Below are 24317 nucleotides of genomic sequence, written 5' to 3' on the forward strand. Positions count from 1 at the left end.
ACAATGGCTTTCCAGTTCTGATTGAATGATCGTTTTGCCTCTGGGTTCTTAAGAGACCCAAAGCAGCTGCTAGTAGTGCCCACCTAAATCTCCCTGGCCGTGACCCCCATCTCAGTGCACACCAGTCTGACCGCCCAACTGCTCACACCTAGATCTCTTTGCAGAGGGTTTTCTGCGGCCACCAGTGCCTGCTCTACCTACATGCATGTGCTGGGCGTTGACTTTCCCTGTCTTTGTGGGAACAGCCTTCAAGGGATGATTGACAGGAGCTGGTTGTCAATCAATGACGGATGAATGCGCTCTAGTTCCCTTGCACCCTGGGATAACTGAGGAGCATATTCTTCAGCTGCTCCCAGGATGCCCCAGCAGCCTTGTGCTCAATAGTCCAAAGTGTTGATTTGCTGGATAATGAACACTTTCATTGGCTTTCTTCAATTTTGCCTCAATTCTCTACTCTTCTACTGGTGTTTCCTAGGATAACACCCCAAATAACCTGCCTGCACTCTAACACTTATCTCAGAGTCAACTTCTGGGGGAACTCAAACTCAGAGGAAGCCCGTAGAACAACTTCAGTGGCATTTTATCATGCCTCACCTGGGAAAGTTGGTTCCCTTCTTTGAGCTCTGAGATTGCAGCAATACATTAAAACTAATAACCTGAACATTTTGGGATATTATCAAATGGACTAAAAATTACCCAAACATTCTATAATGAATAAGCTTTCCTGTGAATTTTTAAATATTTCTCTACTTAAACTTGGCATTCCATAGCAATACAGAGTTGTTCATTCCACACTGCTTCTTCACTCCCTTGGAAATTGTTAAAAATACACTTATGGAAATAAAATATGTCCCAAGTAACATGTTGCTCCATTAGAGCTTATAATTTGGCTTGCAAAATCATGAATTACAAGCTTTAGTTCATTTGCCAAAAATAGAGATGAGTCCGCTAATCTCCTTTAATTTATAAGTGTATTTTAAGAAACCATTCACTTTTCAATTTAAAGTAATATTCAGAATGATATGGGATTCTGTATACCATATTTCCAAATCATAGTGGTACACGATTACAGAACTTTTTGCAGTCTATACTGAGGGCCCCAATTCAATTTCAGGATCTCAAGTGACAATCTATAAAGAAAGGGAGAAATAAAACATTTTAAAGTTCACACTGAAAACAGTAAGTCAAAATACAACAATGTACATTGTTTTTTAGCAGGTCTTGCCACACACACACACACACACAAAAGAAAAAAATGTTAATTTAAATCCACTTTTTATTCTTTCATAGATTTTAACAATTATACACAACTTTTAACATAAAGATAGTGAAATCTCAAGGATAGGGAGGCAATATATATGGCCTCTTCTATTCGTTCTTCAGGATGGAAGGACATTTCCAAAGGGTACAATGTGTAAGATTTAACACTGGAAAAATACGTATGAAACTTGTTTAACTGGCTGCACTTAGGACCAGGCACAGCACAATAAATATAGAACTGCATCATCTTTTTAAAAGACTGTTGTAATTTTAACACATTCTTACTAAAGAAATATGATCAATGACCAATCTGAAGTTCCACAACATACAGGTGAAGGGACACTGACAAGGAATATCTGAGCACAGTTTCTCTAGCATCTTCACACTCATACATCAACATTCTTAAAAAGGAGTAAGAATGTACACTGCAAATTCAGAACAGCAGACAACAAACCTGGTCGAACTTTCTTCACTGTATCATTCATTACTATCACAGTCCTAGTTTGCTGGTAGGTATAAGGCAGGAATAGAAAGTTTTTGAAATCCTTTGAACGTCCACTGGTCTTAGGGCCTCCGGGTAGGAGGCCACACTGGAAGCAAACTGATTAAGCAGCACCATTAAGTCCATATCTCAACAAATCATTGCATCATTTTTCTCTTCCAATATTCTGAAAGGTTAAAAGAAGTTGCATGGAAGAATACCTATCCTGTATAGCAGGCCACTGTCAGGACATGCAATCTGCAAGGATTTAAACAAACTATAGCTGAATTCTCTACAGATTACATCTTTCCTTAACAGACCAAGAGAAATACATTACCTAAAAATTTAAATAATAACATACTGAGGCATAAAATAAATACTTTATTTATGCTATCACATTTGGGTATTTGAGGCTGTTAGATATGTTCATATACCCTTCCCTATTCCCAAAGAGGAAGCAATGGTACCAGTACTATTGGTCCGAAAGAGTGAATGGGAAATTGTTGCTCTCAGAGCTTTTCTGCTGTGTGCCTTATTATACAAATACAGAAATTATTATTTTAAACATATACTTAAAAGACAGGATGAAATGATCTTTTTTTCACATGACCCAGATTCTGTTATCAGCAGATACAAGAATTAATTTCATTCCTATTACAAAATGGAAGCTGTTGTGCTGCTTTGGCTAAAGATACTCTGAGCAATCTTTTGAGCCAATGAATCAAAAACCACATGAAAAGTACTATTTTCTACAATTGGTAAACTGGTTGTTCAAAAATTCAATAAGGAAACAAAAATGCAAACACGTGACACATGTATCTTGTAAAAACATAATGCCACTCTGGCCCCAAGAACCGCTACAGTCCAGCTGGTCCTTAAAGGTGCAAAAGCCTCTAACCACAACTAAATATATTCTCTGTGGCATTTTACTGCCCATCCCACCGTCACATGATTCTTAGAAGCTGAGGCTTCTAAGACATTTGAGGAAAAGAAAGAGGGTGTGATGTGGATCAAGTTCTCAGTGATTGTTTTAAATGTAATTTTAAAAAGAATTTACCAGTAACGCAGTAGAATAATTCTTGATACTGAATTTTTCCTAATGATACAAAATATGCTTTAACAAATGATGTTAATCTAAGTTTGACCACTTGGCTCCTTTTTCACTTTTTCAGAGGGTACTGATTCACATATTGTGCTGAGCCCCACAAATGCCTGTTTTGAACAGGATAGTTCCCAACAGTTTCCCATAAATAATCCTGATTTATACTGGGAGAAGCAATGCATAACTGGAAGATTAATCATTCATGTTTTGAAAAAGCAATTATTTCCTGCAAAGCAGTTACTTAGCAAACCACTAAGCTGCAGATAGCCTTATCACATTGATACTGAGTCATTTCACAGAGTACCTGTCAAAATGTATAGAAATCTGGCCTTCCATTCCAAATCCACTGTGAAGAGAGCACATGCAGTAGTCCTGTTTACAATTTAACAGCAATGAGGAAAGGGCAAACCCAGGACGCAGAGGGCCGTGGCCCTAAGTGCGAGTTTACAGTAGTGCAGCCATCGTACATCATGTTTATCACATTCACCACTTCGGAGAAAGGATCAGGGAGGCCCTTCAAACACTGGAACAAAGGAATGTCTGTTTATATAAGACCTACCAAATAAACAGGGAAATAAATGATAACACACGTAGGCACTAGTCTCAAAGCTGCACAATAAAGAGGCAAATGATTTGAGATGAGAAATTGAGGAAAATATACACATATGAGAGCTTGCTGAGGAAAAGGAAGAAAGAAATCACAGTTCTAATCTTCAAGGCTACGGAATGCATTCTGCATATCTTCAAGAAGTTGTGCATAGTCGGCTTTGATCTTTGCCTCACCATCTTTCACTGGATCCTGAAAAAAGACATTACAGAATTCAATTTACCTTTGGAAAAGAATTTTCAGAATATGTAGTAAGTTACTTATATTTACTATATTTTGAGTATTGGGTTAAGTCAGGTACACTGGTAAAACACAGGCAGGAGTCAAAATTACCCTTATTTTCCTTTTTTCTTTTAAGGGTAGAAATGTATAAATGGAGTAATACTCCAACCAAACAGAAAGAAGACAAAATTTCAGTTTTGTATTTTGTCTGCTAATTGTATTCAATGACCAATGGATTTATCCTCAACAATATGCAAAATATTGGGAAATTAGGCAGCATCATGTATTAGATGCATTCCACTGCACGTGTATGATAGTTGGAATTAATTTAGTCAAAACAGAATTTACTATTCAAGGTCTGGTAGTATCACATTGGGACAGGGAAGTAAAATTTTAGAAACAATCTTAAAATGCACCAAATTTAAAATCCATGGAAAGCAATTTGAGTAATATGTATAAAAGAAACTTTAAAATATTTAAGATCTCTGATCCAATCGTTCCTCTTCTGGAAACCTATACTAGAAAAATACATAAAATCAACTACATGAACAAGCTGTCCATACCAACAACTGGAAATTCCTAAATGCCTAAGAATAGTAAAATATTTCTCTCTGTCCATAAAACAATGCTACAGAAGACTATCTAAGGACATTAAAAAATAACTGGGATGTTAATTTGATACAATGCATATATAAGTAGAAAAAAGATATCACCTTTAATCATACTACCAGAAACCATCACTATTATATTGTTATTGCATATATTTTTTTGTATCTTTTTCCTATGAATACATGTAACTTTTAAAAATAAAATTTGGTTCAAATTACATATGGAATTTCCTGGTAACCCGATTTTTTTCACTCATTGTACCATAAGCATTTCCTCATGTCTTTGGATATTTTTTGAAAAAAAGATGTTAATGCCTTCATAACATTCTTGCCATAATGTACATCCTATAATGTACTGTTGGCTCTGTTCACTCTTGGATGACATTTAAGAAGTTTAATAAACAACCTTTTACATATATACATATAAAAAATTTCTGCTTATTTCCTTGGGTTATAAGTTTTGAAGTGGAATGACAGGATTCAAAGGGTGTGAATATTTTTCAATTCTTGATACAGTAGTGTCTATTTGTACAGATTTATTTTCAACCTATAGTGTAAATAAACATTATATATTTAAGACCCATTCAGAGAATCATTCTAAATTTCTCAAAAGGTGATTAGTAAGTATACTTGGATGTCATGACTTAGAAATCATCAAATACAATTCAACGGATCAATTATTTTAAAAAGATTCTTACACATTTGAGTTTCTACCAACAATTTCATTTGTCTATTTACGTCTTGTATACTTCCAAAAGAATGAGAGTCCACTTAAAAATGATGTGTGATAAGATACTTAAAAGAAGCAAACAACAGAAGACATTTCAGACAAACATGGTGGGTAGATGTTAATAGGTACTTGAGGTAAGGTAATTGCTGCTCAGCAATGCTTTTAGCTCTAAATTGCCTGGCAGTTAAGAAAAACAGGAAAACAAGTCAGCATTTATTTTAGACATGACATACTATAATTTTTATCACTAGAATTCCTATTTGAACATAACTTTGAGGTCTTTTCTGGGTTTACATAACCTGAGCATGTATGAAAAGGATAAATGCATGTTTCACATAACAGGTTTGAGACTCAAATGATTGAAAAATTAAAAAAAAAAATTTCCTACTAGTAAAAGTTACAGTAGAAACAAAATATACCTTGAATTTCATGGAGGAAAGTTTATAGAGGATCTCCCCCATGTGCTCACGGATAATGGACCATGTAATTTTATTGTCACTCTGGGCAGTGGTTTCAACGGCTCTACGGGCCATATCATAAAATGCAATCATGTTGGACAGCATCCCCACTGTCTTGTAGAACGGGCAGAACCTAGGGTAAATGAAAGTCAAAATAATTAACAAAAACAAAATCCAAAGCAGCTTCAGACTTTGTATAAAACTTCACCTATAAAATACCAGAGCATTGGCTTCCTTATTTAAATATGCAGACTACTTATATTTATTGGATGAAATATAGGGAATAAAAACACCAATAACTATTTAACCAGAGTTTTTAGACAGAGACGCCTCAGGATATGGGGTGGACGGATAGACAGAGACAAGTATTCTTTTATTTATTTTAAGAGTGATGCTTATTTTTATTTGTTACAATAATCAAACAGGAAGAACAATGAAACAGTATTGCTACAATCTCACGACTCTCTGGGGGTTTGTTTTGTACAACGCAGTTAAAGGAATAACCCAAATGGTAAAATCACTTGAGTTATAAAGACTCCCCTGTGACAGTGGGTTAAGGTCTAATGAATAATAGCAAAGCAGGAAACTGTAATTTCCTACAGTTCATAGTGTCCCTCGCCCCCACTAACGTGCTCATTTTCAGTTACCCGTACCTTTTAATGAGGAAAGCACACAAGTTAATAGTCCACTTGGATCACATGCATTCACGTCAACTTTTGGACACGCTTAAACACATTGGCATACACAATTTCATGCATTCACTTACAGTCTTTCCAAAACTTTTCCCCTTGTTATCTTTGTGTGGGTGGTTGCTAGAGCTTAAGTTCCTGATCAAGATTTTTGAGCCGTACTGACTATATTGTCATATTTTCTGCTTGTCCTACATTCTGGTAACCTTTCTATTTCTTCAGTGCCCTCTTCAGTCTTACATGGGGCCAAATATGATTTGAGGGAGAAAAGCTAGCCTGTGATGAAAGGGCTCAAATTATCAAAGTTTAAAAGAAATGGGTGGGCCGGCGCTGTGGCCGAGTGGTTCACGTGCTCCGCTTCGGCGGCCCATGGTTTCACTGGTTTGGATCCTGGGTGCGGACATGGCACCGCTCAGCAAGCCATGCTGAGGCAGTGTCCCATGTGCCACAATTAGAAGGACATACAACTAGGATATACAACCTTGTACTGGGGGGCTTTGGGGAGAAAGAAAAAAAAAAGATTGGCAACAGATGTTAGCTCAGGTGCCAATCTTTAAAAAAAAAAAAGAAATGTGAACTTTAAATAAACCACGGTAGTAGCAGAGACAATAATGAAAAACGCAAGCACTGGGCAGGGGCAGCAGAGGCTGGTGAGATATCTAACAGGGACTTTGGTGGAAACAAATACTAGGGTCTTAGGAACCGAGGCAGGAAAGCGGAGCATAATTACTTAGGAAGAGAGTACAAGGCATGGGCAGTGGTAACAGCTGGTGAAAGCTTCTGAAGGAGGCGATGGCTCCCAGGTTCTGCACACTAAGCCATGACTAAATCTAACTGCAGATGGTTGGATAAGGAGTGAAAATACTGTCAAAACCAGACAAGTGAGCAAAATCAAGACAAGGGAACATATTAGATTGTTACATGTCTGCTATGAAAACACAAAATAAACCTACATATTGAGTCAGAGTGTGTCTGTATGAGAAAAAAAAGGTTCTTAATGTGTAGGTAGCTCCTTTTTCAAAACTTGATAGAAAATCCTCAAAGAAAGAAAGAAAATCAGGATAGGTTACCTGTCATAAGGAGTATATCCATTTTGTTGTAGGAAATCATCTTTGATAAGTTTTGCTACCTCCAGAGTAATTTTATCTGTTTCTGCTAGAGAAGCCTAGAGAAGAGAAAAACATATTTTTAGAAACTTACTTCCCATAATGCGGGACTGATGGTTGTAATCAATTAGCAAGTGGAAACTATATTATCAACACACAATCATTTATCATTAATAAATTCATTCATAACTGCTTTTTGATTGCTTTTTTTTATTGTGGTAAAAACATTTAACATAAAATTTACCATCTTAACCATTTTTAAGTGTAGTTCAGTAGCATTAAGTATATTGTTGTGAAACAGATTTCCATAACTTTTCATCTTGCAAATCTGAAACTCTATATCCATTAAACAATTCCCCGTTCCCCCGTCTCCCAGCCCCTTGTGACCACCATTCTACTTTCTGTTTCCATGAATTTCACCCCTTTAGATACTTTATATAAGTACAATCATACAGTATTTGTCTTTTTGTGACTGGCTTATTTCACTTAACATAACATCCTCAGGATTCCTCCATGTAGAATGTGTTAGAATTTTCCTTCCCTCTTCGGGCTGAATATTCCATTGTGTATGTGTATATACATATATACATATGTATACCACATTTTGTTTATCCATTCACTGATCTAAGGACATTTGGGCTTCTGTACCTCTTAGATATCGTGAATAAGTGCTGCTATGACCATGGGTATACAAACAGCCTGACGTTCTTTTTTTGAAACACTTTCTTCTTCACATCCTGGCTTGCTATCTTAATTATTTGAATTCTTAGTCTTAAGTTTGTTTCACGAAAATCTACAAAGCCCATAAACAGTTAAGTTTTTTTTAACGTTACATGGTGTATAGAATTGTGGAAAGGCGAAGTACAGTCAGCATGTACTTATCTGAGTGCTGTTTTATCGGGATTGCTGTTACAGAGCTTCGCTCTTAAACAGCGCTGCCTCAGAGGCTTTAATTTTGCAGACACCCTATCAGCCGGACAAGTGTGGATTTCTTGGGAGCTGTGGGAAATGGATGGGCCCAGTGAGCGAACTGCAGTCTTGTGTTAGCGATGGGCACTAAGCTCCTTAGAGGTAAGGCTCAGCTCTTCTGCTTCTTTTCTTTTTTCTTTTTTTAATCCCTTTTATCCTTAACCCCCTTTCAAGCACAAGTAAATATTAAAACATGTTTTATGTATATCTTTTTATTTGCATAAATTCAAGTGGAATGTGTATTTTATTTTGTACTGGTATTCTTAATTATATAAAGCAGCCTTACTGTGTCTTTGGCACTTTGCTTTTGAGATCCATCCACATTGCTGTGTGTCACATAATCTGCTGCTTCCAGCTCTTATGTAGTTCTTTTGCCCCCCAGTAAAGGGCACTCAGATTTCCTCTAACTCCCTGCCACCACACACATGTCCATTTAAGGTCCTGTTTGAGAATTTCTTTTGAAATAAATATCCAGAAACAGAACTGCTAGGTCGCAGGATATACAAGCAAGTACTCTCACGCTGCTCTCCACAATGCCAGCCCCAGATAACACTCCTACCAGGACACCAGTTCCTCTAGCCCCACAACACTTGGGATTATCCAGCTTTCTGATATTTGAATTTCTGGCCAGTGTAACATGATATCTTAATGTTGTTTGAACATTTCCCCACAGGCTTGCTAATCTTTTTGTTTCCTCTTCTATAGTCTGTCTGCTCTTTCCTTTGCCCATATCTCTGTTGGGGTTCTAGTCTTCTTAACTTACAGTTCTTTGCACATTTCCATCAGTTTTAGACATCACAAACTTCCTTTCCCAATCAGTCATCTGTTTTGTTACCGTTACCCACAGTAGGCCTTTGTTGAACAAAAATCTTTACCTTTTATGTAATCGAAAAACTTTTTTTGTTTTATTGCTTGTACATATGGAGATGTGTTTAAGAAGTCCTTTTTCAACCCTAAAGAATCCATCAGAAAATGATTAGAAATAATTAACAAGTACAGCAAAGTTGCAGGGTACAAAACCAACTTACAAAAATCAATTGCATTTCTAAACGCTAATAATGAACTGGCAGAAAAAGAAGTCAAGAATAAAATCCCATTTACAATCACAACACAAAGGATAAAATATCTAGGAATAAATTTAACCAAAGAGGTGAAAGACCTATACACTGAAAACTATAAGACAATATTGAAAGAAACTGAAGAAGATATAAAGAAATGGAAAGATATTTCATGCTCGTGATTTGGAATAAGAAACATACTTAAAATGTCCATATTGCCTAAAGCAATCTACAGGTTCAATGCAATCCCAATCAGAATCCCAATGATATTCTTCACAGAAAGAGAACATAGAATCCTAAAATTCATATGGAACAACAAAAGACCTCAAATGACCAGAGCAATCCTGAGAAAAAAGAACAAAGCTGGAGGCATCACAATCCCAGACTTTGAAATATACCACAAAGCTATAGTAATCAAAACAGCATGGTACCGGCAGAAAAACAGACACACAGAGCAGTGGAACAGAACCAAAAGCCCAGAAATAAGGCCACACATTCATGGACAGTTAATCTTTGAAAAATGAGCCAAAAACATACAATGGAGAAAGGAATGTCTCTTCAATAAATGATGTTTGGAAAACTCAACAGCCCCCTACAAAAGAGTGAAAGTAGACCATTATCTTGTACCACACACAAAAATTAACTCAAAATGGACTAAAGACTTGAATGTAAGACCTGAAACCATAAAACTCCTAGAAGAAAATAGAGGCAGCACACTCTTTAACATTGGTCGTAGCAGCATCTTTTTGAATATCATGTCTACTCGGGCAAGGGAAACAAAAGAAAAAATTAACAAATGGGACTACATCAGACTAACAAGCTTCTGCAAGGCAAAAGAAACCATGAACAAAACAAAAAGACAACCCACCAACAGGGAGACAATATTTGCAAATCATATATCCAACAAGGGGTTAATTTCCAAAATATATAAAGAACTCAAACAACTCAACAACCAAAAAACGAAACAGGCCAATCAAAAAATGGGTAGAGGAAATGAAAGATATTATTCCAAAGATATACAGATGGCCAACAGACACATGAAAAGATGTTTGACATCAGTAATTATTAGGGAAATGTAAATCAAACCTACAATGAGATATCACCTTACACCTGTCAGAATGGCTATAATTACCAAGACAAAAAATAACGAATGTTGGAGAGGATGTGGAGAAAAGGGAACCCTCATACACTGCTGGTGGGAATGCAAACCAGTGTAGCCACTGTGGAAAATAGTATGGAGATTTCTCAAAAAATTAAAAATAGAAATGCCATATGACCTAGCTATCCCACTACAGATTATTTATCCAAAGAACTTGAAATTAACAATTCAAAAAGACTTATGCAGCCCTATGTTTATTACAGCATTATTCACAATAGCCAAGAGGGGGAAGCAACCCAAGTGCCCTTCTAGGGATGAACGGATAAAGAAGATGTGGTGTATACATACAATGGAATACTATTCAGCTATAAAAAAGACAAAATCGTCCCATTTGCAACAACATGGATGGACCTTGAGGGTAATGATGTTAAGGGAAATAAGCCAGACAAAGACAAATACTGTATGATTTCACTCATATGTGGAAGATAAACAAACACATGGATAAAGACAACAGATTAGTGGTTACCAGTGGGGAAGGGGGTTTCAGGGTGGGCAAAAGGGGTAAAGGGGCACATATGTATGGTGACAGATAAAAATTAAGACTACTGGTGGTGAGCATGATGCAGTCTATACAGAAACTGATAAATAATAATGTACACTGAAATTACACAATATTATAAACCATTACGACCTCAATAAAAGAACTGCCAAAAAAAAAAAGAATTTCACCAATAAAAAAAAGTTATTTTGCAACCCTAGATGGCAAAGATATTCTCTTATCACTTCTTGCAAGTCTTATCTTTCATATTTAAATTGTTAATCTATCTGGAGTCTATTTTTGTATGTGGAATTAGGTAGTGATCCATTTTTATTTTTCTCCAAATAGTAAACAGTTTTCTGTCACCACTGACTGAATCGATCCATCCTCCTCTCCCTTGACCTGTGGTATCATCTTTGCATTATCAAGGGTCCATATACACGAGTCTGTTTCTGTTTTGTTCTGCTGATCTATTTGTTAATTCACCAATACCAGACTGGCTCTATTACAGTGGTTTTGTATTGATATCCAATAAAGGAAAAGCTCCCTTTTTACTACTCTTTCTTTTTTTTTTTTTAAAGATTGGCACCTGGGCTAACAACTGTTGCCAATCTTCCTTCTTTTTGTTTTTTAAGGATTGGCACCTGGGCTAACAACTGCTGCCAATCTTTTTTTTTTTTTCCTGCTTCATCTCCCCAAACGCCCCCTATACACAGTTGCATATCCTAGTCCCATGTCCTTCTAGTTGTGGGATGTGGGACGCTGTCTCAACGTGGCCTGATGAGTGGTGCCATGTCTGTACCCAGGATCCGAACCCTGGGCAGCCGCAGCAGAGTGCGAGAACTTAACCACTCGGCCACGGAGCCGGCCCCAACTATCACTCTTTTTTTTTAAGGCTTGAATCTTCGTGATATCAAACGAATTTTAGAATGACTGCTGATTTACTCAGAAGATTCAGCTGAAAATTTGATTGGCATCACATCAAACTTATAGATTAAAGAGAAGCAGTATCTTTCTAATAAGTCTATCCAAGAGCATGGACCTTCTCTCTCTGTTTTCAGATCTTCTGTTTCATTTATTAGTTTTAAAATGTTTTCCTGAGAAGAAATATATATTTTTGGTTAGTTTCTATATTCTAGTTTTTGTTGCTATTGTGGACACCTTATTTTTAGTTTTATTTCCCAATTGGTATTGCTAACATAGAAAAATTCTCTTGATTTTTTATGTTTATCCTGAATCTAATGCCTCACCAAACTCTTGTTAGTTCTGTTTCTCTGTTAATTCTGTCATTTTTCTAGTTATATGAGCACATTATCAACAAATAATGACATTTTCATCTCTTTCTTTACAACTTTTTCTTTTCTTACATCATTGGTTACTTCCTCTGGTATCTGATTGAAGACAAGCAGTAATCATAGGCATTCTTGTCTTAGTCCTGATTTTTAAATGGAATATATCAGAAATTTTTTAAGTAAAATTTTTCCCAGGTTTTAGTATACTATTTTTAACAAATTAAGGAAGTTCCCTTCTATTCCTTGTTTGCTAAGAGATTTCTAAAAATCACAAATAGGTAATGAACTTCAAATACTTTTCCCACATTGGTCGAGATGTGTTCGCAATTACATGAATTACATTGGTGAGTTATAATAATAGATTTTGTGTTGAATCATATTTGCATTCCTGAGATAAACTTTACTTGCTCATGATGTATTATTTTATTATTTTTAATATGCTGCTGGGGTAGGATTTTTATACCTACATTCATAAACAGAATGAAGCTAGAATTTTCTTTTCTTGTATTGTATTGTCTTTGTCTAGTTTTGGAAGTCTTTTTTTAGTTCCTCTTAGAGGGCCACAGTACTCATTTACAAATAAGGAGTATTTCATATGTGCAAGCTATCTAATAATATTATCCTTTTGTTGGAAAAAAATTAAGAGGTGGCTCTATAAGATATAATAAAAAGAAGAGAACCAGATAGAGAACTCCGAGGTTCTGACTATAGCATAGCGTACTATCTGAGAAGTTATGCAATTCTGGAATTTAATTTAGCTAAATTTAATTACACTATCCTGATCTGAAACATCATGACACAGACACAAGAATGTAAGTCATTTGTTTAGGGTCATGTAGCTAATTACTGAAGGAAACAGAACTAGAATCCAATCCTTCTGACTCCTAGCTCTGATGCTCCTGCAAAATATATCTTAACAGAGCCTAACTCTACCACCTCTAATTTGGTTGGTGATGGGTAGACTCTATTAAAAAAAATAAAAGCAAATCAACTGTTGTTTTCTCATCTACAACATAACCAGGACCATGCTAAGTGCTATAAAGGATCAAAAGACATATAAACACTCTAACAATTTAGTTACTTCTTTTAATTAGCCTTTTTTTTTAAGATTGGCACCTGAGCTGACAACTGTTGCCAATCATTTTTTTTTTTTATTCTTCTCCCAAAAGCCCCTCAGCACACAGTTGTGTATTCTAGTTGTGGGTCCTTCTGGCTGTGCTATGTGGGACCCCGCCTCAGCACGGCTTGATCAGCAGTGCTAGGTCCATGCCCAGGATCTGAATCACTGAAACCATTGGTTGCTGAAGCCAAGTGTGCAAACTTAACCACTGGGCCATGGGGCTGGCCCTTAACTGGCCATTTTGAAGTGCAAATCCCTCTCCTGGAATCTGGGGAAGCTGTGTGACTGCTTTGACCAAAACAATACAACAAAGTAATGTTTTACTAGTTTTAGGTTTCAGGCTTAAGAGGCTGCTGGTTTCCACTTTCTCTCTTTTTCAATACTTACTCTGAGAGCCCTGAACTGCCACGTGGAGACACCACATAGAGAGGGAAATGCCCAGTCAACCTCTAGCTGTTGCAGCCATGCCAGCCGAGGCACCACACATGTGAGGGAAGAAACTTTCAGATGACTGCAGACTCAGCCTCCACATGACTACAACTGTATGAGGGCCCCCAAGCAAGAACATCCAACTGAGTCCATCAACCTCAAAACCATGAGCAACAAAGCACTGTTCAAGCCACGAAGTGTGAGAGCGGTTTGTTACTCAACAATAGATAATTAAAACAATAATCATCTTTCATCTTCCACAACACAAGGAGGTCCTTCAAATATCCTCTGGATAAAGGAATAATCTAAAATTCTATAGTTTAAAAAATATTTCATAAGTACTCACTTTGCTGGCAAGAATCTACATATCGGAGGTACTATCTGTCCTCACAGCATTCCACTGTAACTCACTGTAACTCCTCCATGGGGCTTAACCACTCACCTTCCCCACAAGCTGTACGATTTCTGCCAGGTCTTCTTCCTCCTGCAGGATCTCCTTAGCTTTGGTCCTCAGAGGAACAAACTCTGTGAAGTGTTTGTCATAGTACTCGTCCAGGGCACGCATGTACTTGCTGTAGCTGATCAGCCAGTTGACAGAGGGGAAATGCTTACGTTGAGCTAGTTTCTTATCCAAGCCCCAGAACACCTGATTAAAAACAAACAGAAAAATTACAATGATTTTTCTTAAAAACTTAAAATTAAAAAGTATTGAGGCATATTTGTTTATCCTAAATATGTAATTCTATAATTTTTTGGTCAAGTTATATATCTTTTTGGTCTATACCATGTATAACTGAAATAGAATAAAACTTGCAATTAAAAAATATATTTCTTCCAGTTTCAGGATTGGTAATATCTACAAATCAAATTAAAAATTTACCTGAATTTCCCTAATAGTGCGTCAAATCTGATAGTAAAAACAAAAATTAATTGACTCTTTTGAAGATTATTATGGTCTAATATAAACAAACCAAAAATGCCTATTGAGATAGAACAGATATTCACTTTGATTAAAAACCTCTAAATGTTCTAATTGAATTCAATCCCCTATCATTAGAGGCCAATCCAATAAGATCTAACAGTCATTTGTTTGAGGTCAAACATTCACATGTATTTTATGCATTCCTAACTTTGCTCCCCTTTCCTTGCAGTTTATAAATTAATAAATTTAGAAATCAAAATTTTAGCAAAGGATAAAGACCTTGAGAGTTGTAAATTTAACCTCTGTCATTTCTTTTTATTTGATACTGACAGAAACATACACAAATATTCCGTTTTTCCCACATGAATAATACATATATTTATGAATACATTACATATATTTTCTTTATGATAGCCCTGCCTTGACTACATCTTTTATTTAGACTTCTTTTAATGGCCAAGTTGGCTAGCTATCCATGGAAATTCATGCCCTGTTGCTGGGGAGCAGCTGCGTAGGCAGAGACCACATTTTCCAGCTGTGCTTTCATCTGGGTGTGGCCAATAGAACGAGTGGAGTGACTGCCTCTAAGCCCAAGGTTCAAAAACTGGGTGTGTCTTCTCCACAGTTTTCCCTTGTGCTCGTCCTGGCCAGACGCAGACGATTACCAGGCTAGGTGATGGTGGAACCACAAGATGGAAGGGGCCCTCATCTCTGAACTACCAGTGAATGGAAAGGAGCTGTCCTCTGACAGGATCATCTGGCTATGAGGAGAAAGAAACTTCCACTGGGTTTTTGCCATTATGCATTTTTGGGCCTATTTGTTTCCACAACTAGAGTTATTCTAACTTAAAGGACAGTATTACTCTAACACTAATAAAACTTTGCTGCGCCAGATGTATTTTCCACTTATACATACTAAGTTTATTATAAACCCTAGGTAAAGAGCTGAAAAACAACAGATAGTATTAAAGGCTCTCCGTGATAAGAATGTTCCCAAACCAGATTTTACCATCGCCTACTCTTCAGTGACTGAATGAAATACTTCACGATGATTTAGGTAACACCAGAGTGGGGCAGCGGTGAGGGTGGGGTAGGAGTGGGTAAGCTCAGGAGTCGACCACACTAGGACAAGATATACCTGAACAATACCAAGAGTAGCAGATGTAACTGGATCAGAAAAATCACCACCAGGAGGAGAAACTCTAAATTTAAAAGGAAAAAAAGTCATTAGAAATGCTTAAGAAAAATTACTTGTAAAAAGCAAAACTTTTTGGAAAGTCAATTTTAATGTAAATAACTTTAGAACTGATCTTTGAAAAGAAAATGTCACGTAAAAAATATTAAATAAAAACCAGTACTAAGTAGTAAATAAGAAGGATCACTACTGAATACCTTCTGGTGTGAGGAATGAGAGAGATACTATGACCAGTTTCATTATTCTAACCAGGAGAAGAAGCAGGAAAGAAGGAAAAGCTGAGAATAAAGCATGGCTTTACGGAGTGATCACGAATCTTCACCTTGTCTCTCCATGATGCAATCTTACCTTAAAATGTCTATAATTTTCTAAGTATTCTTAAGATACTGCTTATATGACTTGAACATAATAAGTCAGTTAAGTCAAATCCATGGAACCAGAATATGCAGAGATGACCTAAACAGGTGCATTTTAAAGAGCTTCTCGGGTGACTCTGAGTACAATCTTGGTTAAGAATCACTACCCTCAGAGGAGGCTAAATGTATTCTCTTTAAAAATTCTCTTTAAAAAGTGACTTTTTTTTTCTTTTCAAAAGTAAATAGTTGGGTGCTTACGCTCCTACAATGCTGACACTTCCTTCTCTTTCAGGATTTCCAAGACATTTCACCCTGCCTGCTCGCTCATAGAAAGAGGCCAGACGGGCACCAAGATATGCAGGATATCCACTATCTGAAAAATAAAAAGAAATTTAAAAAGAGAAGTTCTAAGCTAGCCCCCAAAATCCCACTGGTCTTGCTTACACAACGAGCAATACAAAGACTTACCTGCAGGCATTTCAGCTAAGCGACCAGAGATTTCTCTAAGGGCCTCAGCCCACCTAGAGGTAGAGTCAGCCATCATACTGACGTGATAGCCCATGTCTCGGAAATATTCTGACAGTGTAATTCCTAAATTGGGAAGAATATTACAAGTTATAATCTTATAATGTAAAATCCTGACTTTTTCACCCAGAAGTGAAAAATAAGTAAGTACATAAGATGCCTCTTTTGGGGCACACAGGTAAATGATCTCTCCTAGCTTCCTTTATATTTAGAAATGGCCGTGTAATGGACTTCCAGCTAAAGGAATGTAAGTCAAAGAAACGTGTTCCATCACCAGGCAAGCCACACAACCTTCCATGCTCTTTCTCCCTTCTGGCTTACTGAGATGGAGAGGACTCCTAGGAGCCCTGAAAGTCAAGAGTTGAAAATGAAAGAGCTCTTTCAGCCTGGGTTCCAGCCCAAAATGTCAGAGTAAAGAAGAGTCCCTTGACCACCTGAAATGAACATCTATTATAACGAGCAATGATAAGTTTGGGCTTATTTACTGCCATAGCCTAGTCTACCCTAATATACATTTTAAAAAGTAGGAAAAGAATTTTTTCCCTATTCTTTGTTGAGATAAGTCTGAAATTAATTTCCAATGTAGCTTTTGTCTATATATCACACACACGTACCAAAAACCCCTCAACTAATTAGCTTGTTTGGTTATTTTTCAAAAGTAACAATGTTATTAACATGAGTAATATCTTAATTATCCAGATCATTCTGCTATGCAGACCAGGTCCTGTCCTGTAAAATCACATACAGTAAACCACTTAGAAGAAGCAAATATACAGAAAGAAGTCCTAGGTTCTAGTTCCTGTTCTGTCATTAACTTTAGCAAAGTAACTTCATTTGTCAGTGTGATTTCCTAATCTGTTCAAAGGGAATAACTCTTGCTCTATCTATCTGTGCATATCAGATGAAACGATACATATAAATGCCCTCTGAAAAGTACAAACTGTTATGCAACTCTAAGATATTAGAAATGTATAGTTGTTGCTACATTAAAGATTCTCAAACTCTAATGCCCTGATTCCCTTATTTTACCAGCAAAGAAACAGAGGCTTATAAAAAACAAAATAGTGCTTGAAAATTCAGCACTTTACTACTTATCATATTACACCTTTCAGGATAAAAAATACTGATTTCTGAGGCTTCCAAAAAACGGCTCCATGAACAAAGTCTTTAAGAAATATTACTTCTTATTATTAAGGATTAAAAAACACAATAATTATCACATATTTCTGTCTGATGATAGGATCAGATCCTCTCTTATACAAACATGGCTATGTTTTAAGTCTCTGTGATGACATTCACAAATACGTGTGTGTATATTTTAGAAAGACTTGGTAGAAGAGACAGATACATGAGTAAATCTCAAAGAAGTTTCATAGACCTAAAGATATCAGTGCCTACAAGAAAAAAACCCAAAACCTCAGACAAAATCAAAAGATGAATAAACTAGAAAAACATTTTCAACTCATGACAGATAAAAGACTAATTTTAAAGAGCTTTTACAAATCAGTGTGAAAAACAACTACCACCCAAAAGGAAAACGGACAAAAGGCAGTTTTAAAACGGTTAATATCACACAGGAAAGATGCTAGCTCACGGTCAAGAAATACAGACTGAATAGGTATCTAACGAAGACAGATAGTAAAATGTTAATTGTCAAATCTAGGTGCTGGGCAGAAGTTCACTGAAATATTCCGAACTTTTCTATGTTCGTTAATTACCATAACAAAGTGGTGAAAAGCTTAGCTTTTGGTGAAGATGTGCAGAAACAGAACTCTTGTCCACTGTGCTCCCTTTTGAAGGGCTATCAGAATCTAAAATCTGCATTAACAGTTGTATTCTTAGCAATTTACTTCTAAGAATTTACTTCACAAAAATGTACAAAGAAATGTGCACACAAAACAGACAAAGAAACAGTGTAAAAACATGTATAAGGATGTTTTGGTGATGCACGGTTTGTGATAGCAAAAAAACTATCCATAATCCAAGTGTCTACTAAAAGGAGGCTAGCTAAATAGAATAAGACATATCCATACAAAAGGACGCTGTGCAGCCTTTTAAACATAGGTAGACTTCCTGTCTTAAAATAGTAGATGAATATGTCACTTTCTCCTTCTTCTCATAAAAGTGACCACCAAACAAGGAAAACAAGAAATATAGAAACACAAACTCTATAGTCAAAAACCAGGGGACATGTTTACCTCCACAACAAAATTATGAGGAAAGCCACTTAAATGAGGTAACAACCAAATAAGGGTGTGGGGAGACACCAAGAATTCACCTGAGGCTGCACATCTCAGATTAAGCTTCTGCAAACTAGGAGGTGCATCCTAAGGGGCAAAAGGAAGGATCCTTTGTTTGGAACACTGCAAAAAGGGTACAGAGTAGGGGCAGGAGTTCCTTGGACCCAGTTTGGCATCAAAGAGAAACAGGGAGATGGAGACAAACAAAACATGTAAGCACCCCTTTTTTTCAGTAAGTAAAAAGTGAGAGAGGCTGAGCAGAAGAGAAAGAATTCATTATAAGTGGCCTTGTAGCTGCAGATGTCCGTTGGCAGGAGAGAGAAAAGAGTAAAATAACTTAATTGCACAACTCCACGCCCTAACAAACTTCACAGATTACCATGAAGAATTCCTGCCACCCATTCCATCTCTTGCAAAGACAAGTAATAGTAATAATAAACATCAATATAGGAACTAAACAAAAATATAGGAAGAAAAAAGACAGAAGAATAGAATACAATGATGGTCAAAGAACCTGCCAAGAAAGAGATGAAAAGTGTGACCACAATTAATTAATGCAAGAAAATGTTAATGATGCATCCTACCACGGAATAAAATCTCAAGGAATATACAGTAAGATCAAAAAAGATGTTTCATGAGCCAGCAGAACTCAATAAATAGCTGAAATAAAACATAAAACCATTACAGAAATGAAGCTTGCATTAGAAGCAACACAAAGAATAAACACTGATTATCCTGTGAAGAAATGGATAAAAGGCTAAATAAAAATGTTTAGAGGGGGGCCAGCCCCGTGGCCGAGTGGTTAGGTTCATGCACTCTGCTTCAGAGGCCCAGGGTTTCGCCAGTTCAAATCCTGGGCTCGGACATGGCACCGCTCATTAAGCCATGCTGAGGTGGCATCCCACATGCCACAACTAGGACTCATAACTAAAAATATACAACTATGTACCGGGGGGCTTTGGGAGGAAAAAGGAAAAATAAAATCTTTAGGGAAAAAAAAAAAAAGGTTAGAGAGGAAATGATATGCATGGAAACAGATGAAGAAGACCCAGTGCGTCCAGTTTGAAGAAGACAACCATAATGGAAGAGAAAGTTTCAGAAACAATTCCCAAAAATGTTCCAAAACAAAAGACATATTCACAGATTGAAAGGGTATACTACGTCTCAGGGAAAATTTATCAAAACTATCAATACTGGGATATAGCCTAATAAAGTTATGAAACTTTAAATTTAAAGAGAAATTCCTCTGGACAAAAAGAAAAATCATCTACAAAAGGAAAAAAGCAGGCCAGCATTTAATGCTAGAATAAGAGTTCTTAAGGAAAGAAATATTGATCCAAAAATTTTATACTCAGCCAAACTACTGTTAAAATTTAAAGGCAGCAGGAAAAAACCCAAACTTATGAAGAAACAAGAATTAAGGGAATACAGTTTCCATGAGCCTTTCTTAAAGAAACTTCCAAAGTCAAATTTTAGCCAACCATGAAACAAATGGAGAAACTGTAGACAAAGGACTGCCACTGGGAACTGGCTCCACTTTACTCTATAGGTCTAAGGCTACCACCAATACTGGATGTATGGTTACAGAACAGAACGTGAATGTTATAAATCTTGAAAGTGAAGAAATAAAACTACCAAAAGCTGGGATACAAGTGGGAACAAAGATGAAAGCTAATACACAAACATACTGATTTTCTTATCTTTTATATCCAGCAGTCAAAATATAATAATTCAAAGCTGATAATTCAAGTTATACAAGTATATTCAGAGTTAGATCAATGGTAAAACACGTAACAAAAAAAAAAACCTCACACAAAACGGTGGTAGAAGATATATTACTTTATGGTCACTAAAAAGATTGGGGCAGCTCTATAAACATCTTATATTGACATATTCTCAAGATGTAGTAAGTAAAATATTTTTTAAAAGCTAGGAATATGGTTGTAGGTAAAGAAGTATTCGAGAATGAAAGAAAAGTTCTTTGGAAAAGAAAATCTTTGGTGCTAGCTTCAAACCTAAGAAGAGATGTGAATTGCTTTTATTCTAACTCACACACTCACCAGTATAAATAGAGGCTTCTCTAGCAGCAACAGGCATGTTGGAGGTATTGGCTACCAATGCTGTCCTCTTCATAATTGACTCCACCTTACCGTCAACTTCCATCGTGAGCTGGAGGTAAACAATCTATTAGTGATCCTCTAATTTCTAAAGAGAACATTTCTGTCCCTTTTTCACAACTTGTTTATATAAAACCCCTCATAATCAGTGTTCCCAAAGTAATATTCCCCATCACTCCAACCTCTTCTCTCTGCCCCACTGTGCTGCAAAGAAGATAGGCATTATTTCCATTTCACAAATGAATTCCACTATTTTATGGAAAAAGCAATATTACTATAATAACCTAGTAGATACAAAGCCTAATATAAAGTTCTCATCTAGAAATGTTTTGTCTATTATCTTTCCCCAATAACTGAAAACCACCAGTCCACAAAAAGAAACTTCCAAGTGTTTGACTGAAAAATTCAAATTCCTTTCCTTGAATATACAAATTGAATCACAAATATAATTAGAAAATTCCTTAAAATACCGTTGACAAACGAGAGCATTGCTCCAAATCTATCACAAAGCTTTATTAATTGCCAGTGAAAGTTGATGAGTGGTATTTTCTCTAGAAAAGCATTTGAAGCTTTATATACACAGACCTCTGGGAAGTCCCGGAGGACTTCAGACATCTCGTTTCCTCTTTCCCCACATCCTACATAGATAATCACATCACTGTTGGAATACTTGGAGAGAGACTGAGATATCACTGTCTTTCCACAGCCAAAAGCCCCAGGGATTGCAGTAGTTCCTCCCTGTACACATCTAAACAAAGAAAACAAAGTGTGAATTACTATACTTGCTAAAAATACTAATAAATGAAGTAGGTAAGTGACACACAAATATAAAGAAAGCAAGCACTTTGAAATATTTTCATCTGTATCTATAGATAGACTTACAAAGACAGATATACAGATAAAGACACAGTAATTGCTCCCTTAGTTTGTACCTATAGTAGTGTATGTTTTTTATTATCATTAATCATCTCTATCATCTTTAATAGCTGAAAATTGAAAGTATATTCCTTAAGGTACCTGGGGAAGAGGGATACGAAAATAAGATAAATAAAAAGTACTAATGATATTCTCAATGCTTACATAAATTAGTTCATGAAAGGACAATATAGGAATTAAAGCTGAAAGAAAAACATGAATAACTTTTGAAAGTTGTCTTCTAAGGAAAAAATAAGAAGACCTAAGAAATTCATATTTTGCTATAAAGGTTCAAGAACAAAGACTTTTGTTAAGGTGTTAAGTCAATCCCCTTCTACCCATTCAATGACTTTTTATGAAGTACTCCCTACCTACTAAAACTGTGCTGGAGATGCTGGAGAGACAGCAGCAAACAAGAAAGCCATGTTTCTGTACTCACACAACTTACATTCCAGTGGGGTAAACTGAGAGTCAGCAGGTGATTACAGTACTATTTAGCAAATATTTTCAAACCTTCCCTAAAAAGTGGTAGTGAAGAGTGAAATATCCTTAAGGGCAGAGGAAAGTGAATGTCATAGGGGTAGGGGTGTGTGTGTGTGTGTGTGCACGCACGCGTTCATACAGTGAGTGTGTGCGGGGGAGTAGGAAGATCTGGCCAGGAGAAATGAGATGCAATGCTAAGGGAAATTTCTTTGTATTATTGTGTTTTATCATAAAATTCACAGAAACACTGCATCCTTAATAATAATACTACTTTTTTTCAATATATAACTAATGTGCATTAAGATTTTTTTCTCCTCCAAACCTTTCAGTGACTTTGACAAAGAAGGCATGTCCATCCATCCCACGGCTTTGTATACCTCTTTCAAATCACTTTTAACCTTAAGTTCCGCAATCCAATGTGAAAAGTGTTATCATAGAAAACACCCAAGGTGCTATGGAGGTACATAGGAAAGGGTGCAAAGTCTGACAATGGATTGAAGTGAAGTTAGGAAATAATTCTTGAAAGAAGGTAAGACCCAAAACGAAACAGAAATTAGCCAGAAAAAGGGAAATAACATTCCAAGCAGAGGGAACAGCATGCCTAAAGGTCCAGTGGCAAGAGGGAGCATTGCTTGATAAATTCAAAATCCTTCAGTATGCCTCGAAGATGGCACATAAAGGAAGCAGTTGGGCAGTTAAGCAGCTGAGACAATACTGGAAGGTGAGCAACAGCCAGATTATGGGTGGCTTTGTAAGGAGTTAGAGTACGTATTTGTTTTAAAAGAGTAATGAAGAGCACTTAAGGGTTTTAAGCAAAACAGTGCAAGATCAGATGTGCGTTTTGGATGGATCACTATGCAATATAGATAACCACTTAAAAAGAAGACAAGACTGAAGGTAGGGAGTCTGAGTAAATGTGATTACTGCAGGAATTAGGGTATAACAATTATGGTTATGGAGAAGGGATAAAAGACGTAGATAAAAAATATTTAGGGAATAGAATAAAAGCACTTGTTCAATAATTAGATGCGGGAGGGTAAGAATGATCCTTGAGAGAAGTCTTAGATTCTAGATCAGGCATTCACTGGATGGATGATAATGACATTTGTTGAGAGAGGTAACAAAGAAAGATGAGCAAGTTTCAGGGAAGGAAGTGGTGATTAAGGGGATAATTTTAGTTTTGAACATACTGACTTTGAGGCACCTGTAAGACATTCAAAAGGAGAAATATAATCAGAAGTGGATATATGAGTCTGGAACTCAGAAGAGATCTGGGATGAAGATACAGATTTAGGAATCATCACATATAGATGAATATTTAAGTCAGGAAAGTGGATGAAGTCATCCACAGAGGGTAATATATATAATGAGGAGAGAGGAAGCCACAGAAGAGGGGAAAAACTCTAAGAAACATCAAAATTAAAGGAGAAAGAACCTGCAACAGAGAATAACAACTTGTGGACAGAAGCTAACAGGAAGAACAAAGAAAGAGGGTGTTTCAAAGAGGAAGGAGTAGAAAGCAATATCCAAAGTTGTAGGAATTAAAAAAATACTAAAACTTAGTTATTGAATTATCAGTATGGGAGTGACTATGATGTTAGCGAGAGCAGTTCCAATTGAGTGATGGAGCCAAAGGCAGAGTGGTACAGTGAATTAGAGTGGGAAAAGTGGAGACAACTAATTGATTTTTTTAAGAGGTTTGGCTGCGAAGACGAAAAGCAGTGGAAGGTAGAGAGGGGGAAAAGGGTAGAGGGTAAAATCTTTCTTCATTAGGTGAGAGATAAAGGAAGATAACT

The 24317-nt window shown here is 36.5% G+C and overlaps 1 protein-coding gene across 2 annotated transcripts in view; it reads right to left on the bottom strand.

The window, feature by feature from the left end:
- Positions 1 to 1258: 1258 nt before the first annotated feature.
- ATP6V1A (ATPase H+ transporting V1 subunit A) overlaps positions 1259 to 24317 on the bottom strand; it is a 56093-nt gene continuing 33034 nt past the window's right edge. For both annotated transcript variants that reach the window (XM_008523097.2, XM_008523089.2), the window contains exons 7-15: positions 21709 to 21871; positions 21067 to 21175; positions 16710 to 16832; positions 16500 to 16614; positions 15829 to 15892; positions 14211 to 14414; positions 7228 to 7322; positions 5430 to 5601; positions 1259 to 3642 (exon numbers count right to left, since the gene is read on the bottom strand). In XM_008523097.2, coding sequence (XP_008521319.1) covers positions 3550 to 3642; positions 5430 to 5601; positions 7228 to 7322; positions 14211 to 14414; positions 15829 to 15892; positions 16500 to 16614; positions 16710 to 16832; positions 21067 to 21175; positions 21709 to 21871 — 1138 coding nt within the window. In that variant the 3' untranslated portion in view covers positions 1259 to 3549. The remainder of the gene's footprint in view (positions 3643 to 5429; positions 5602 to 7227; positions 7323 to 14210; positions 14415 to 15828; positions 15893 to 16499; positions 16615 to 16709; positions 16833 to 21066; positions 21176 to 21708; positions 21872 to 24317) is intronic.

The sequence above is a fragment of the Equus przewalskii genome, chromosome 18 (genome assembly GCF_037783145.1).
Source record: "Equus przewalskii isolate Varuska chromosome 18, EquPr2, whole genome shotgun sequence".
In the NCBI taxonomy this organism is placed as follows: domain Eukaryota; kingdom Metazoa; phylum Chordata; class Mammalia; order Perissodactyla; family Equidae; genus Equus; species Equus przewalskii.